Raw genomic sequence first — 18,992 nt, 5'->3', positions numbered from 1 at the left:
GTTAGATTGTGAAGGTGTATTATTAACAGGTGTATTTTCTGTGCAACTACTGTTAAGATTCTAAGAAAGAAAAACTACCTCACATGTAAAAACATGTTGAAATTTTAATAATTAAAAAAAAAACCCAACCAGACATTAAACTTTATGCCTATGCTATAAAATGTATCTTCATTAGATGAAAACTGGAGTGAATAAATGCACTTAAAAATATTAAATGTTTTGCCCCTGAGTATTAAGGGCACCATTGTTTCATTTAATGCTTGGATGGGAATGGCGGTGGCAGCTCTTCAGCCTTCATCTGTTATCAAATGACTCATCATCATCCGCCAGCGTGAGAGATTCGCAACTGGCACGTGACCAAGTGCTAACAGTGCCGTTGTGTTTCCTTCCAAAACAAACTACATCATCACGATGAAGAATGTGAGGCTGCGCAGCATGACGTCAACGCTTGTGGGCCCCACCTCAGATCTTCTGACGCGGCATTACTCCTCGCGCTTAGTCCTCTTCTAATCCTGTCACTGCTCACACGTGTTCCCTATAGACAACATTAGCACTGGCTGACACGAAGAACACATGCTTCCTACCTTTGTACACGCGACCCTCCCATTGGAACAGTGGCAAGTGTTGCAGTCTTCATCCCATTTGACCCCATCTGGGATCACGTGTCCATTAACAGAGCAGGCTTTTCTCGTCACTGCGTGACAAAAAAAATCGAAGCAGATAAATATGTGCCATAAATGGTGTCCGTTTTAAAAACGGGTTCAAGTACCTTCTTGACAGTGCGGTCCACTCCTATCCGGTGGGCACAGGCAACGATAGCCATTAATTTCATCAATGCAGGTGGAGCCAAAGGAGCAAGGAGAGGACTGGCACTCATTTATATCTGCAGTGAGAAAAGGTTCCTTAGTGGACCGCATGCAAACACTGAATTAATCACTCAGCAAACAACTCTTAAATCACTGGCTAAGCTCACAAGAGGACTGGACAGGAAATAATACAAGCAAACTGCATCAATTGGGCAGAGTTCTCTGACTCCCACACCCTATTCAGTTTTATTAAATGCAGCATCACTCGCAGGTATGCAGGAGCTACAGGACTCAACTGAACAAAGGGATCGCAATGAGAAAGAATGTGGCCATCTGAAAGCCTTTAAGAGGGAAAACAAGCTGTGTAATCAGTGTCAGAGAGCATGGCTGATTAGCTGTTGGCACACTAAGCCCGTTTCCTCTGGGGACAGCGGCGGGGCCTGGTGGAGTGACACCGAAATGGCTCGGCCTGGCCCGAAGCCCAACGCCGGGATAATTGGCTGGCTAGACCTGACATTTGGAGCGGCCGGGACGCCTGCGCTATGTGTGACGGCTCAAACGCAGATCAGGGATGAGCAATGCTGGCGAGGGTGGGGCAGGGAGTCAGGCGATTGGGGGTCAGTTGGGGGTGTTTTTTGCACGGCTTTAATACTCACTGATCCGACAGTCTGGGCCTGCGAAGCCTGGGGCGCACTCACAGCGGTACCAGTTGTCGCCATCAATGCAGGTTCCACTGTTGTAGCTGCCAGAGATAAGGAGGGTTATTTATGTCATCCATATTTCCTGGATCAAACCAATTTCTAAAACATAGGAACTTGACAGGTCCAAATGTAATTAAATGTATTATGTCTATCTGTGTTGGCCCTGCGATGAGGTGGCGACTTGTCCAGGGTGTACCCCGACTTCCGCCCAATTGTAGCTGAGATAGGCACCAGCGCCCCCCGCGACCCCAAAGGGAATAAGTGGCAGAAAATGGATGGATGGATGTTGTTCCGACACAATAGAAAATTACATGGCAGGAAATTCCACAAATTATTTAAAGTACTGCATGAGTGCTTTAATAAAATGTTGAAAACAAGCAGGTTTCAATGTATGTGATTCGTTAACTGGTGTCAAACTCAAGGCCCCATTCAACATGTATCAAATCAAATATCCGCAAAAAGCTACAATCGTGGGTCAATAAGGTGAGTAAGGTAGGGAGTGTTGCAGCCCCCTGGCCCCCTGTAAGTCTTGTGGTTTCTGTCTCATAACATGTGTATTCAGTTTGTATTCTCTTGGCTATCAAGTTTTTTTTTTTCCTGGCCTTAAACTTAGCGGATCAAATGTTTGTTTTTTTCTTCAAATCATCCTCCTCCTCCCACGTCCACCTTTTAAAGGGTGCCGCCCCTATGGCGACCCATAAACGTTCCTGTTCTGTTTACCTACAGTGCATGTCTGCTCTTGAACGGGTTTGTGCTGAAAATGTATTTGTTGATGTACTTTTTCAGTGCAATAACAATAAAGTTCTGTTATATTTTATGTCTGCATTTATTTGGCAAAAAAAATGGTATCACATGCAACTGCATTGTCATTACAACCCTTTTGAAATTAATTTTATGATAGCTGAACTTTAATACCTCCTTGTCACCTTGCAAAGAAACTTTTCCATCAGTTTGTTGGTATATAATATGAGAATCAGACATAAGGAGAAATTGTGTACTCTGCCGTTGGACGTGTTATGGTCAGAATAACGTTTTTTTTTTGTTTTTTGAAAGAGCAAGATCTGATTGCCGTAATGGCTTCATAATGTTAAAAATGTGACAAGAAATATATTGTAACTAACTGAAAATATATTGTACAAAAAAATACCATTTGTGGCCCACGTTGCGATTTTAATTTATTACAAACAACATTTGAACATAAAAAACATTACTTGAACTCTGCACACACAACAAATCAGACTGACAAGTAGGTTTTAATAGAAATTGAATCAACATCAAAGTTTTTATTTATGCGGTAAATAACCGCAAGAGGCTGAGGTTTTGTTTCGCCGCCATAACCGGCGTTCTAGTAATAGACATATTCCCCAATCAGAATTGTTAAGCCTCGCGTTTCTTTGTCTCTCGCTTCAAACCGAAAAAAAGATGTCTGACTTTGTTTATCGCTCTCAGCACTTGAGCGTGTTTATTTAACAGTGGAATTAAAGAGTGACCCCTCTTTTCAGTCTTTAACAATCTTTGTGCTGCAAAGTAACACAAATTAGGAGGAAAAACATGATTACAAAGCCAAAGGTTCTGTTGTAATATTTCAGCTTCAAATACGATGAGAGATTTGAGCGAAAATGAGCGGACGAATGAGCGAAAATGCACCTTGATCACGTGATGGCAATAAACAAAAAGACAACGCCTGACCTAATTTTTCCAACCGGGAAAAAAATGCACTCTAAGATGTTCAATATTTATTAAGGTTACAAAAATAAGTCCATTTGATTTATGTTTATTTAGGATAACAAAGTTATTTACCCTTCAATTACAGTACAATGGTGAACAATTCTACAGTAATGAGGAATTAAAGATTATAATATCCTCTTTAATGGTTACTTCCAATATTAATATATTTTATTACACTACCTTCTCATCACTGTATAGTTTGTATCGATAATTTCTTTAGTTAAAGAGCATTGTGTTGACAAAAGCTTGGAGTCTGTCTGCACGAAGCCAATTATTTCTAGATGTAAAATTATTGCATATTGTTCAAATGTGTGGCACCTTGAGACAAAAAATATGTTGGCATTCTAAAAGTAACATGTCCTTCACTTGTTATTTTCAGCTTTTTGTAAAAAATATCAAAATAGCAAATCAAATTGCAATTGAAATGTTGGAGAAAAAAATTGTAATTAGGTTTTTTCTCAAAATCGTGCAGCCCTACTGACAACGATCAATCCTTTAAGGTATTTGTAGTATTTATTGATAATTATTGTATGCTTGATGATCAAACTATTCTATGGCATAACAAGTTTGTCAAAAATTGCTGTACAATAGTAATAGTAACACAAAAATCACTTTTAAAAAGTAATGTTTTTTAAATGTTTTTCCCCTCTTTTAAAAATAAATATTTTGTGATGGCTTCAGAGATATTTTAGATATTTTATGCTTCTACGAAAGAGTGTGCGAGAGAGGTGGTCACACGACATTGATAATATACTATACTTCCCAAATATGCAGGAAATGTTATAACTTACCACGGGTGGGGATTGCAGTCGTTTGTGTCTGAAAGAGAGCAAAAAGAGGACAAGTAATGAAGTGGTTGTTTTTTGTGGGAGTGTTTTGTACACATGATGGCAAAGAGCTTGTCCGGGCTTGTGTGCAGTAAGGCATGCAGGGCCGGTCGAGCCCGGACTCCCACGGCATCCAATGGCTACGTCTTATTAACCGCACAGCGAGAACTCTCTTCCCTCCCCTCCACCACAAGTCCACACGCCCAAAATTGCAACCACCCTGTCGCCCTCCACCCTCTTTTGTTTCGTTTCCCTCAAATGTTGGGGAATTTCTGTTTTGGAGTGCATGCGCTGAGGGGCAGGGCAGCCGCTGAAACAGAGCAGAGCTGCAGAACAAGCAGACATGTCACTGTTTGGACAGGAATGCAACGAGAAGAGAGGAGAGAGGGTGTGATTTGGACAAGGGGGAGAAACATCTGTCTCCACTTTCCTGAGGTTGAGCCCCTTTCTCCCTCCTCTTTCTCTTCTCATGGACGATTGCAGCCAGGGGGAGATTTTTGTTTAATATAAACACACACTACCACAAAGGACTTTCATCTCTGTGGGTTTGTTCATTTGTTTGTTTGCTCTTATTTATTTGTGTGTCACTTCCACTTTGTCAAACATACATTTTTAGTTTTCTTATTAAAGCATGTTTGTGGTGGTCATGTTTGTGGTGGTCATCCACACACTGATGACATCACATAAAAACAATCTAATTATACATAATCATCAAATCTGTTACACTGCCAAGCTATATTCCATATGTAGAAAATTTGAATTTTTAGCCTCTCCCTGTGAATAGTTGGGCACACATTTTTATGTAATTAAAACAAAAAAATCGTGTCCAAACTTGCATGGTACTGGATCTCTTATTTGGGTTGAAATTTAGGACGCATGTGTAAAATCATATTACAGTTTGTTCACCTGGATAGAGTGCAAATTTCATAACACACACACAACAAAAAGTTTTTTGTACAAAACCAAAATGTTTTAGTTTCTGAATATGTTACGAACGATCCAATACAAAAACAACTGACACATCCTGTAGTATAAATGCCAGGCCACTAGTTGATGATGTCAGCTGTTAAAACAACATTGCATAACAAACGCTTGTTTGGATAATTAATATTGCCATTAGGGCACCTTGATTAAAATTCAGTGGCTAGGATTCGATTATTTATGCACATTTTATTATCATATTGTATATTATTCATATTATCTATAATTTAATACAATGACACATACATACATACATTCTACACATGCACACACATACATATATGTACAAATATCAGGGGTGTCAAACTCTTTTTAGATCGAGGGCCACATGGAGAAAAATCTACTCTCAAGTGGGCCGGACTGGTAAAATCTTAAAGACAACTTCAGATTGTTTTCTTTGTTTAAAAATACAAGAAGCGGATTCTGAAAATGTAAAAATCATCATGTTTTTTTTCCATTACATATTGCGGTTAATAGAATAGAATAGAAAGTACTTTATTGATCCCTGGGGGAAATTCAGTACCACAGTTTGCTCACAATAAACACACACACATATATATACATATATATATACATACATATACCTACATACATACATACATATACATAAATACATATATATATATAAATATATATATACACACACACACACACAATATTTTTCATCATTGTTTTAATCAAGAATACTATGTTGATGTATGCCGTAGCTTACAAAACGTCATTTCTGGCTTTCGGGTGCGATGGCGCACTGTGGCTGTCTATGCTATTACACAGTACGCAGGACTTACTTTGAGTGCAAGTGGGACCCTCCCAGCCCTCCTTGCAGACACAGTTGAACGACTCCCTCTTCACCACGCAGGTACCTCCATTCTCACAGGGGTTTGGAAGACAGCTCGAGTTCTTAGCTGTGGGAAAAACAAGAATTAACCACAAAGTTATGTCTGGCACAGCCTAAATTCTTATCATAAGAGCAATCTGCGCTTCTGGATGTTAAATAGGCACAGCACACTGCCATTGGTTTGGAGTATTCTGTTTTCAGGGGAAAGTCTACATTCCACAACATTGAAGAGTAGTGTCAGCGCAATGCGGGTATTTAGGCATCTATCTGTCAGCACTCATGGGAGGGAGAGATGGGCAGAGACAAAGTGTTGACAGAGTAAAAGGCTAAAATCTGTGTTTGGATCTGTCTAATATCTGAAAGGAGACAGACCACCAGACTGCTGTGCACGTTGAACTCACCTATGTTGCACGTTGTCCCCTCCCATCCTGGTGAGCACTTGCACTGGAAAGTGTTTCCCTCATCATAGCAGGTGCCTCCATTGTTGCATGTGGCTTCGTCGCACTGACTTTCGCCTGAAGGGAGTATATAATAAAATTCAGGTTCCAGATACACGTCTGAATAAACACTTGGACTGCATTGTAGCTTGAGCAATTACGCAGGCGTCAGCGCAAACCGCATGCTTGCCCAGGCAAACTATATGGATGTAAAGAAAAAAGATGCTTACGGGAGTGGCACGTTTTCCCCTTCCAGCCATTCTTGCACTCGCAGAAGAAGTCAGTCACCAGGTCCCGACAAGTCCCGCCATTATGGCAGGGGTTGGTGCTACAGTCGTCAATATCTGGTGGTGGGCGTAGGATGAAAGTGGGATTAAAGCACAACACCCAAAGCACATCATTACACCAGCTTTATACAAACCCCGTTTCCATATGAGTTGGGAAATTGTGTTAGATGTAAATTTAAATGAAATACAATGATTTGCAAATCTTTTTCAACCCATATTCAATTGAATGCACTACAAAGACAAGATATTTTATGTTCAAACCCATAAACTTTATTTTTTTTGCAAATAATAATTAACTTAGAATTTCATGGCTGCAACACGCGCCAAAGTAGTTGGGAAAGGGCATGTTCACCACTGTGTTACATCACATTTTCGTTTAAGAACACTCAAATGTTTGGGAACTGAGGAAACTAATTGTTGAAGCTTTGAAAGTGGAATTCTTTCCCATTCTTGTTTTATGTAGAGCTTCAGTCGTTCAACAGTCCGGGGTCTCCGCTGTCGTATTTTACGCTTCATAATGCGCCACACATTTTCGTTGGGAGACAAGTCTAGACTGCAGGCGGGCCAGGAAAGTACCCGTACTGTTTTTTTACGAAGCCGCGCTGTTGCAACACGTGCTGAATGTGGCTTGGCATTGTCTTGCTGAAATAAACAGGGGCGTCCATGAAAAAGTTGGCGCTTAGATGGCAGCATATGTTGTTCCAAAACCTGTATGTACCTTTCGGCATTAATGGTGCCTTCACAGATGTGTAAGTTACCCATGCCTTGGGCACTAATGCGCCCCCATACCATCACAGATGCTGGCTTTTGAACTTTGAGTCGATAACAGTCTGGATGGTTCGCTTCCCCTTTGGTCTGGATGACACAATGTCGAATATTTCCAAAAACCATTTGAAATATAGACTCGTCAGACCACTTTTCCACTTTGCATCAGTCCATCTTAGATGATCTCGGGCCCAGAGAAGCCGGCAGCGTTTCTGGATGTTGTTGATAAATGGCTTTCGCTTTGCATAGTAGAGCTTTAACTTGCACTTACAGATGTAGCGACCAACTGTATTTAGTGACAGTGGTTTTCTGAAGTGTTCCTGAGCCCATGTGGTGATTGATATCCTTTAGAGATTGATGTCGGTTTTTGATACAAAGGTCACGGTCATTCAATGTTGGTTTCCGGCCATGCCGCCTACGTGGAGTGATTTCTCCAGATTCTCTGAACCTTTTGATGATATTATGGACTGTAGATGTTGAAATCTCTGAATTTCTTGCACTTTTAAACTGTTTGACTATTTGCTCACGCAGTTGTGGACAAAGGGGTGTACCTCGCCCCATAATTTCTTTTGAAAGACTGAGCATTTTTTGGGAAGCTGTTTTTTTTACCCAATCATGGCACCCACCTGTTCCCAATTAGCCTGCACATCTGTGGGATGTTCCAAATAAGTGTTTGATGAGCATTCCTCAACTTTATCAGTATTTATTGCCACCTTTACCAACTTCTTTGTCATGTGTTGCTGGCATCAAATTCTAAAGTTAATAATTATTTGCAACAAAAAAAAAGTTTAGTTTGAACATCAAATATGTTGTCTTTGAAGCATATTCAACTGAATATGGGTTGAAAATGATTTGCAAATCATTGTATTCCATTTATATTTACATCTAACACAATTTCCCAACTCATATGGAAACAGGGTTTGTAGTTGCATAAAAATACAGATAGAGACAAAGTTGTACTCACTGATCTCACAATGGTCACCTTCCCAGCCATCGGCGCAGATGCACTGGTACACGCTGACTTTGTCGATGCAAGTGCCGCCATTGCGACATGGGCTGCTCTCACAGTCATTTATATCTATTAAAAAAGTCATATTTTTAACAGGTCATTGACACATCGTTTTATTTGTATTAAGCCTTCTTACTCTCGTGGCAGTAGGTGCCTCTGAAGCCCTCCTGACATTCGCAGCTGAACTGGCCACCGGCCTGGCTACGGCACCGGCCGTGAGGGCCGCACACGTTGGACGAAATGTAACGCTCTCCTCCTGGTGTGCTGTTAGATGCCACGGCAACTGTGCAACTGTCAATTACTGCACAGAGGGGAGACCAGATGCTTGCTGTTAAGAATGGTAAAGAACTGACGCCATCCCAAAAAGGCAGTTTATAGCGGACAATGATGAAAACAGAATCTACATTCTAGTTAGTAACCAAAGGATTATTTATATAAAGGCAACAGTCCTGAGATTTGGGCTGCAACAAGTAATACATTAATCTAATTAGAAAAAAAAAAGCTTAAATGTAAATTATGTTGCTTTGATTTATAATTCAATGAGTAACCCAATCAATATTGATACAATTCAGGCCACATGTAGTGCCCGAAACTTTAAATCCGCAGACATAGTTTAATGCTGTAACAGAGCTGTGTCGTGTGGGTGCTGTACTTTATGTGGCGGTGAACACTAACAGCTGAGAGTATTTTTATCTTTATTAAAGCGCACATGCTAAAACTGCCATTTCAATGTTAATGATGCGCACTTTTTAGTAAAAAAAACATTTTCCCTACAATATGCATTGAGGATATTAAGTGTGGTTTCCCCGGTTACTCGAACAAACTAACAAATTTGATTACTAAAATAATCGACTGTTGCAGCCCTCCTGGAGACAAACTTTATGGATTCATTATTTGATCAAATGTGCCTATGGTCCATCCTGAACCATAGAACATTTGAGAATTTGGCACTTCTAACGTCACGGGAGCAATTAAAAGCCAATTCCATTAAAGGTGTAATTGGTTTAGTTTGGTGTGAAAAAAACTTGACAGCCCTGACCTCAACCCAATCAAACTCCTTTGAGAGGAACAACAACTTGAGTGACATGTGACCTCTCAAACGCTCTTGTTGAATGAACCGAAATGAAAAAGTTGTAGAAAATGGATGGATGGTTGAACTGACTGAGAAGGGGAAGAAGTACATGAGAGTAGGGCTGACCAATAATTTGTTATGCTATCATAAGCAATTTCAGAATGATGCGAACCACTTGGCACTAAAATCCAAATCCTTTCCCCTTGTCTGATCAGGTTAGGAGAGCGGGCTGAATGCGCTGCCCTGTAATAATTTAATTCTTGCCAAGAGCAGGAAGAATCCCACCGTCTGGTATTTTGACTATGTGGTTGGTCCTCTCACTCAATTACACACACACATGCACACAAAAACTGCAGATTCACTGAGGAGGAAAATGACGAGGTCACCCACCAAGTTATTCCCTGGAACACACGCGCGCGCACATGCTCGCACACACAGAAGGATGTGCCTTCTGCCAAAATTTCATAATTTCAAGAGGGTAATCAACAAAAAACTTTTCTGAGGAGATGTGGGTGGGAGTGGGTGTGTGTACACCTTGGCCAAGAAATTAAGCATAAGAAGTTAAAAAAAAACAACAACAAAAAAAACAGGTAACACACTCATGGGAATAATGTAGCCTATGTGCTCCAACATGCTTTTATTCAATGTGTGTAAATTCCTTTAGTAAATACCCGAGTAAAAGTACTAAGACTTTTGGCTTTAAGAAGGTCAGTGTACTTGCCTTTACACGCAGTGGTGCGACAGTGGTCTTTGAGGTGGGAGCAGTTCTTGCCCTCGTAGTCCTCCGGACAGGCGCAGTAGTAGTCTGAGGCTCGGTTGAAGCAGGGCGCTCCATTCTGACACGGGTTAGGCGAGCAGTAATCGATATCCAACTACGGCAGGAAAAGTATTGAATATAGACTGTGTGAGAAGTGAACCTGATAGCTGACATAGTTTCTGCTTCACTAAACAGAGCCAAAAGCCACAGCATCCTCCCTACAGGCCATGCCAGGAAACAACGCATGCATGCACGCACAGTACAGTACATGAAGGAAAGGGGGAAAAACAAAGCAAAGACATAGGAGCCGTCCTCTGAATCTGGGCTTTAGCACTGAGGAATGGATCCTGCTGAAGCCAGGGGAAGCTTCAACAAAGCCTTTAAAAATACTGCAGCCATTTAGAAAGGTGGGATGACTCAACAGTACCTCTAAAAAAATACAGCCATGCTGGCAAAGAGTGTCTCACCTGGCAGAGATTCCCAGAAAATCCGGCGAGGCAGAGACATTGGAAGCCGTTCACGTCATCCTGACATCGGCCACCGTTCATACATGGTGAGCTCGAGCACTCGTCGACGTCCCGCTCACAGTGATCGCCGGCAAAGCCAGGGGAACACGCACAACGATAACCATTCACCAAGTCCTGGAAGATTTAAAAAAAAAAAAAAAAAAGCATGCATCCACTGTTATTCATTACATGCTTTAACAGAAAAAAACTTCCACACTACAGCATGAATTGATTAAAGTGGACCCCGACTTAAACAAGTAGAATATCTTATTCGGGTGTTACCATTTAGTGGTCAATTGTACAGAATATGTACTGTGCAATCTACTAATAAAAGTTTCACAATCAATCAAGCAAAACCCCATTACGGGAATTACATCCGATATCTCAGAACGTGTCTTACTGCTCCCTCAAAAACCTTCCCAAACCACTTTCAATCAGTGTACAACCTACAGTAACTACCACATTGACACCAATATACTGTAGTATTTCAGGACAGGTATGTTTACCCTGAAAAACAACCTAAATAGGATTCAGGGTCCCCAGATTAGGCCATTAGGCAGTACCAAATGACTTCTCCTCACATGAGGAAGAGCTTCTCTTCCTACTGCACACGTGCGCACGCACGCACACTCACACACAGTGAGTGAAGGTTTGTGCAAATTGGAGGTATTCAAAACATTAAATTGTAAGTATATGGTGATCAATGAAGCAGAGTCATCAAATCTCTAAGAAATAAGATTACTAAAATGTGATGAATGAGAAATATTACAAATATGTTCAAAACATGATTTAATTTATTTCCTGCCTTTCATTTTGTCCAATAACTAAACCGAGGGTTGTCTTATATTTAAGTCAATATGGTACTTACACATGCTTAGGAGATGATTTAATGCCTGGATGGTGGCAGGTTAAACAAATATGGAAATAGAGACAAGCCTCTGGCATCCTTGCCTGAACAAAGCATGAAACCTACAGCCTTATCACCAGGACTCAAAAAGAGTTAATTTTCTCAAGTCATGAAGCTCCTAATTCAGAGCATGCCTTACTTAAAGTAACTTGCACTTCCGGACTGCGACACCAGCACGCTACTCTGTCTTATACCTTTCACGGTACCCTACTCTATCAAACATATCCCAAATTTAACTCAACAACCATTCTATACATAAATGCAACTTAAAAGTACTGACATAATTATCTGACAATTAACATTGTAATATGATATGGAATGGAATTGACTGAAATAAAATTGTGATGTACTTTTTAGGTGCAATGACAATACGATTTTATTTTCATTACACACCCGTCCAAGAACAGACATACAGTATACAAGGTAGACAGGAGAAAGAAAACTCGTGGGTCGCCACAAGGGCGGCGCCCCGTAAAAAGTTAGGAAAAAGGAAAATATGGTGGGAAGAGGAGGAGAAAAAAAGCAGATCCCACAGTTAGCTTCTAATGTGGGACGGGTGGGGGCATCCGTCCCGAAGCTGCAGCAATCAGGGCGCTGCTTCGTAAGCAATCAAACTGCGAAGCGGCAAAGGCGTGGTGTGGGGGTATGTGTAAGATGAGGGAAGGGATTGTCAGAGCATCTTTCACTGCAATGGTCTTGCTGAGGTGTTTACAGCATGGCCTTTCCAAAGCCTTTGTGGAGGGAGCCAAATTGTAATTGAATATTTATATTAATATTGAATTTTTACTGTATTTTATCTTAGTAGTGGTTAAGGGACGGCGTGGCGCAGTGGAAGAGTGGCCGTGCGCAACCCGAGGGTCCCTGGTTCAATCCCCACCTAGTACCAACCTCGTCACGTCCGTTGTGTCCTGAGCAAGACACTTCACCCTTGCTCCTGATGGGTGCTGGTTAGCGCCTTGCATGGCAGCTCCCTCCATCAGTGTGTGAATGTGTGTGTGAATGGGTAAATGTGGAAGTAGTGTCAAAGCGCTTTGAGTACCTTGAAGGTAGAAAAGCGCTATACAAGTACAACCCATTTATTTAAAAGTACATCTTGCTGCTTGTTATATGGGTAGTAATGCTCTTAATGTGTGTGTATGTGAGACTAATTATGCTCCGACTGTCATCTCTCGCTTTGTGCATCAATGCAGATGATGATAAACTGTTAAATTGGATTTCCCCTTCAGGGACAATTGATCTCCTAAATGTCTCAGTGTATGTGACAGAGCATAACAAGCTTGCAAACATAGCATTAAATATTGAAATTGTTTTGACACGCACCTTGCAGGTCCCCCCATTTTGGCACTGGTCCATGCAGTCGTTTATGTCTACATGAGAAAGAAAAGATTGGAAAATGAGTTCTGTACATAACCAATAAAGTGAAAAGGAATTCATGATATTGTAGGAGTGTAGGAAACTTGGATAAAATGGCTCTAGAACCGGTGCAGTTTTGAGTAATTCGGTTCTGTGGCCAAGTGAAACTAGTCCTGGGATTCTTTTAAAACCACCACAGCCTGGGCCACACACAAAGGCCCTGATAGTGATACCGGAGATACATTTGTATTTGTCCTACTGTTTTGCTCCGGTATTAAAACAAGGAAGGCGTTTTATTCAGCCAGTGTGGCAGCAACAGAAATATTTTTTTATTTTTTTTAAAGGAAGTACTATCTGCAAGAGCCACAGCTGCAGCTGACAGCTGTCTACTTACTGACGTTGCAGTTCTGCCCCGTCCAACCAGGGATGCACTCGCAGAAGTAGCCGCCAATCAGGTTGCGGCACGAGTTGGCATTCACGCAGGGCTTGGCGTCGCATTCATTGGCATCTAGTGGGGAGGGGTGGGCAGAAAGAGGGGGAGCGGTGAGTTGGTATGTGCACGTGCAGTTGACAGCTATGTAGTGGCGGAGGGAAGTCTACAAGCTCAGAGGGAGGCTCACCTATCAAACATGTCTTCCCAGTCCATTGTGAGGGACAGAGACACTTGTAGCTGTTGACCAGATCTTGGCAGGTCCCTCCGTGATTACAGGGGTTAGGAGCACAATCATCAATGTCTGCAAAGGAGAAGTCTAGTCTGGTTATGAAGGATGGTACATTTGGACAAAAATATGGCCGCATCCTCTAAATCAATCAAATGATCAATTAGGGGTTGGACAAGATTGGGAGGAATTTGGTATGGAAGACCTTAACAGCCATGATCTCAACCACATTAAACACATTTGGGATGCTTGCTTTCATGGAGTTGAACTGGTTTTCCTTTTTTGTATGGGGAAAAAAGGTTCTACAACTGCTTTGTGTTCCAAGTGCCTTTAGGTCTATAGAAATATTTGAACTTGGAACCTCTCGTCCTACATTGACCTGTTCTGGATTTCCAAGTTCAGTGTAAAGTGCCCCCACTTTTGTTCATTCATTCATTTTATGTGTATTTGTTGTGCCAAAACTACAAGTGGAAGTTTTACTCACTGAGAATGCAGGAAAGACCGCTCCAGCCTGGCACACACTGACATTCATAGCCTTGATTGGTTTCTGAGCAGCTCCCTCCATTATAGCAGGGGTTGGACAAGCAGGCATGTTCCGCTAGAAAACAATAGAACCGGTTACACATGCCCCTGCAAGTCGTTCCACCCTACCTTTAATTGAAGTTAGCTTTTTAAAGCAATTATTTGGTGGCAGAAGCAAAACAAAAACGTGGAACGTCTCACCATTCCTGCCAGAGGCTCCTTTGTAAAAAGCCCATTCTCTCATCAGCAAACTCCTGCCTCAAAACTCACTCATTACCAACCAGACAGGCCACCCCACCAGGAAATCATCTTTCATGCTAAGTTGACCTGACCAACGCACCGTGACTTCCCTTTTACTGCCCGCCAATCTCTTCCTGAGAGGCGGCAAAAATCAAGAGAGAGTGGCGGGACAGCAAAGGGAGGTTGGTGGGGGTGGGGGTGGGGGCATCTGCCTCTTACTCGATTATGGTGAAGTTTGGGATGAGTGAGTCCCTAAATTAATCCCAAATGAATGATTTACTTTCAGGGAATGTACTGGGCTTTCAAGCTGATCGGGGGGGGGGGGGGAGTGGAGGTTTAGAGGACGCTTCCTCTGCTCTGACATGTTGACGTCGGCCCTCTTCGCTGCACACCTCCTGTTACGGAGGGGCACGGTTTCCTGACATCTTCGTGGTTAAGCTGTCAGCACCCTGCGAGGCGCACATTTAATGAGCAACCATCATCTCTATGGTAAGTGTTTGCAGCAACTGAGCATTAGCATTACGCCCCACTGTCTGACTTTAAGGCAGGGGTTATCAAAGCTGACTTGGGGGTCCACTTGTATGTTGTGCTGGAGTGGATTACTGCAGTTACCTGATTGCAAAGCTAAGGTAACCTTTGACCTGCAATAGCTTTAAAGTTACCTATTACCTCCACCGGGGAGTTAATACTTATGTTGCCTTCTTCTACTACCAAAAGATGAACATACTGTATCTAATGTTGCTTCCACTACTTTTGAAAGAGAGTATTTGTTTAGTAATTTCTCAGTGAATCATGCACTAAAGTTACTATATAATGCAGCATGTTGATATGGATGGAGGAGGCCAACTATAATCATGTACAATCAGGCTGATCAATTGGCAGAAGTCTGCACCCGACTGAGTGTCACATGAAAACATCCTGGCTTTAATTTTCTTTTTTTTTTTAGCAAAACATGTCTGTCAACAGCAGCAACACCACAACGTTATTGCTCTGCCAATATGAGCATACTTATGAATGTGTTAAGCATAGTTAAAACTTTTAGTGGAGTTGTGTCTTGTCCTGGCATCAATATTCTTCCAGGGGTTCTAAGCAAAGTGCATTCACTGATGAAGTAGAATCACATAAGCGCCAACGTGAAGTAAAATAAATAAATACATAAATGTTTACACACATATTTGTCAATTGGTACGCTTACCCAATCTAATAACAGCCATTGCAAAACACAGATTAAAATACAGACAGTTTGATGTGCTCCCTCTATAGTTTTAACAGGGTTTCCCGCAGCGCTTTGTTAAGGCAGCCGCCTTAACAACGAAGAGCCACCGCCTAAACTAAAATCTTAACAAGTTGTATTAGTTCTGCCTCTGCCTCTCTCAGTACGTCTCTGCAGCACCCAGTAGTGTCCCACTCACAGAACCATCTGATTGTTTACATGCAGACCAATCAGCAGTGCGTATGCATGTAACATCCAATCAGCAGTGCGTATTCAGAGCGCTCACGGCAGAGGCAGGCAGAGAGGAGACACGGTGGAGTGAGCAGATAGGTATTTAGTAGGAGAGCATAAGGCAACGGACTCTCCCCAAATTATAATAAACACCTCCCAGTCAACTACTAGTAACGTCACTAAGAGCCCGTTGACGTTCTAGAAACATAGGCGGCAGCTCAACTAGCTCTCAGTCCTTGAGGTAAAGCCTTATTAGCTTTTAGCGTAACGTTAGCTCAGTTTGTGGTGTCTGTGTGAGTGCGTGTGTGTGTTACGGACAGCAAAGCCCTGTCTGTCTGTGAGAAAGACAAGCATTATTGACCTACAGTTAACAACTAAGTTATTTCACTTTACCTTTTTCTGTGTTGATTGAGCTATGTTGAAGCAGCAAAAAACAACACTATGTTAAATGAAGAGTTTTCTGAAGCCATCTCTGATAGTTGATATAATAATATAACTGAATCATGAAGCCTACATGAACTCCATGGTGTTCAGGGATGAATAGTCTCTCCTATTGCTACTGTACTATTTTTTTCAGCTATAGTTACATTAATCATTAGTAATGTAGCAGCCTAGTTTAATGGCAGGGTCCCTGCTATCACATGTTGATAAAAATATAACATTTACAGAAGAAAAAATAACTACAGGCTTCCCAAATGCTGTAATAAATTAAGCATGATGAGTTGAACATATGTCAGCATGTGGCATAATAATGACATACTTGATATCTCAGGTAACTACGACTGTTTTGTTTTTACTTTACGGAAAAAATAAATATATATCCTATATCGCCATTCAGCAAATGGAGCAGAAAACACAACCAAAAATTGTAGGCTTCTTCATGCGACAAAGCCGTCCTACTTCACCGCAGTCTGTTGTCTATTGCCCCCAAGGCTGTGGTGGCAGCGACGAGGTGGAGACGTGATGGCAACAGGCCGAGTTACACCGATCCTTACACTCACCCACGCCCTACCCCGGTCTGTCCGCCGGAGAGACACGACCTAAACTAATACATTTTCGGGGGGAAACACTGGCATTAATGATGTTTGTAGTTGTGATTGGAGTGGCAGTGTTCCAAAACCATACTGAATCATACTGTCTTGATGTCATATATGCTTTACTCTTGTCGTTAATAATGAAAGGAACAGCTTGTTGCATTTCTACCAATGTCACAGGAATAACAATTCCATTGGAGCATTATTATCTTTATAATGCGTACTCTTTCAATATCTCTTCTATTGGCTGTCATTCAATAGTGCAGGTCAATCTCATGTTTTGTTTCAAATGTAACATGCCGCCACTAAACAATGTTTAGATGTTATACAACACTTTCCCACCGTCTGAGCACTGTTGCTCATTATGGCTCCCACTCAGCAGTAATCTTGTGGCACTGACCTCTCTCACAGTTGGCTCCAGAGTAGCCTTCAGCACATGAACACTGGTACTTGTCTGGTCCGGTGTTGATGCACGTCCCTCCGTTCAGGCATGGCTGGTGTGTACCACAGTAGTTCAAATCTAGAATGGGAGGGAACGTTTGGTTTGTTTTGTCTTTGAAGGAGGACATTCGTCAAAAATATTAACCTTTGTCGCAAAGATGGCCGCCCCAGTTGGTGTCGCACAGGCACCGCCAGGGCTCCACACAGGTGCCATGTACACAGCCGGGGTGGGGGATACACTTGTCACAGTATTGGCCCTGCCAGCCATACAAACACCTGGAAAAACACACAATGCCATCAGCCTCCTATAAGCACAGATACATGAAACACATTCAGTAACCCAAATCTAAAAGTAGAACATTTAAATATTTAGTTTATTTCAAGTTGCTCCATAGTTTTGATTTAACAACAAAGTAAACAAAAGAGGCAGTATTCCTGTCCTGACTGCTGCATCTTAAAAGGCCGCTTAAATCGCATGCTGTTTACGCAACAACTTTGCCTTGCAACAATGCTTGGGCCTAAACTCTAAATTCCACATTCAAAAGACCTTTACTACGGCTAACATTAGCATCGGCAAAGACACCCTCCTGACTAACAGTGTGCTTGTGGCTTGGCAGCAGCAGCAGGGAGAAGCGTTGATCCATCTTCATGGTCCTGGTTCCCATGAGTCAGGAGTTAGATTTGTGCCTCCGGGCCAAGGAGGGGAGCTCTCCTTCTTACTGACCGCTGACAAGTTCAGGTCCATAATTACACGCATATAACGCAGCACTCCTTTTCTTCCTGCGCTCTATAGTAAACCTGGCCGATAAGTACGCTCTTTAAAAATGTGGCCAAGTGGCGACAGGGCTGCTGCGACAGGAAACTTTTAGAGGGCCCCTTCTGGGATAGCTGTATGATGATTAGCTCCCAGAAATGGACATGGACTGTAAAAATAAACCTATGGTTAAGATAACCTTACTCTGTGATTAAAGAGGTTCTTTCTAAGTGTGCTAATTTGCTCTCAATGAGTAGTGGCGCAGGATTCCCTCGTCCAAATCATTTAATTATTACACAGCTAAATTACTGGGGAATGCACTGTGAAGAACTGCTGATGCACACTTCTCAACATAGGAACACAAACGTTAAACGACCTGTGCGGTTAATGCTTTGCAAACCAGACGTTTACAGGTACACTGTCACCAACCCATTTACTGACTACACAAGATTCCCGTCGTGTGATTAGTGTTAGAGGCTGCCCTCGCCTGAAGGCAGGGTTGATGCATGCTGTGATGGGAAAACGAGCGAGTCAGACCCAAACGTGGCCACACCTGCGGAGCAATATCATTTCAACCTCTTGTTCTGCCAGTGGCCACACAAGCACTTACAAGAAACCCAATGAGTTCAAAAGCTTGGGGAAAAACAACAACGCTTGGGTAGAAGAAAATGAACCAAGCCTCTACTCCCTGTGCTTGATTTGGAGCCAAAGCAGACAAGTAAGAAAGCAACTAGTGGGTGGGGGGAGTGAGATGGAGCAGGAGGGCCTCCTCCAGGATGATGCACACAATGCTCCTGCACCGATACCCATCTGTGCCTGGCTCTTCCTCTGGCTGTGTGCTTAAACAGCATTAGGAAGCCATTAGCTACACAAACAATACACTTTTTACAAAGGCCCACCCCGAATGTGTTGCACATGATTTCA

At 42.1% G+C, this 18,992-nt stretch overlaps 1 protein-coding gene across 2 annotated transcripts in view; it reads right to left on the bottom strand.

Moving 5' to 3' along the window:
• jag1b (jagged canonical Notch ligand 1b) overlaps positions 1 to 18,992 on the bottom strand; it is a 77,127-nt gene that overhangs the window by 9,047 nt on the left and 49,088 nt on the right. For both annotated transcript variants that reach the window (XM_061910580.1, XM_061910581.1), the window contains exons 6-22: positions 17,460 to 17,590; positions 17,274 to 17,393; positions 14,118 to 14,231; positions 13,595 to 13,708; positions 13,369 to 13,482; positions 12,942 to 12,988; positions 10,676 to 10,849; positions 10,173 to 10,323; positions 8,516 to 8,680; positions 8,335 to 8,448; positions 6,549 to 6,662; positions 6,283 to 6,396; positions 5,832 to 5,948; positions 4,027 to 4,054; positions 1,463 to 1,548; positions 770 to 883; positions 585 to 694 (exon numbers count right to left, since the gene is read on the bottom strand). In XM_061910580.1, the coding sequence (XP_061766564.1) occupies positions 585 to 694; positions 770 to 883; positions 1,463 to 1,548; positions 4,027 to 4,054; positions 5,832 to 5,948; positions 6,283 to 6,396; positions 6,549 to 6,662; positions 8,335 to 8,448; positions 8,516 to 8,680; positions 10,173 to 10,323; positions 10,676 to 10,849; positions 12,942 to 12,988; positions 13,369 to 13,482; positions 13,595 to 13,708; positions 14,118 to 14,231; positions 17,274 to 17,393; positions 17,460 to 17,590 (1,927 nt within the window). The remainder of the gene's footprint in view (positions 1 to 584; positions 695 to 769; positions 884 to 1,462; positions 1,549 to 4,026; positions 4,055 to 5,831; positions 5,949 to 6,282; positions 6,397 to 6,548; positions 6,663 to 8,334; positions 8,449 to 8,515; positions 8,681 to 10,172; positions 10,324 to 10,675; positions 10,850 to 12,941; positions 12,989 to 13,368; positions 13,483 to 13,594; positions 13,709 to 14,117; positions 14,232 to 17,273; positions 17,394 to 17,459; positions 17,591 to 18,992) is intronic.

This window comes from Nerophis ophidion, linkage group LG09, assembly GCF_033978795.1.
Source record: "Nerophis ophidion isolate RoL-2023_Sa linkage group LG09, RoL_Noph_v1.0, whole genome shotgun sequence".
NCBI classification, from domain to species: domain Eukaryota; kingdom Metazoa; phylum Chordata; class Actinopteri; order Syngnathiformes; family Syngnathidae; genus Nerophis; species Nerophis ophidion.
Note: the sequence above shows the minus strand (reverse complement) of the source record. Positions and strands in the feature narration are given on the sequence as shown.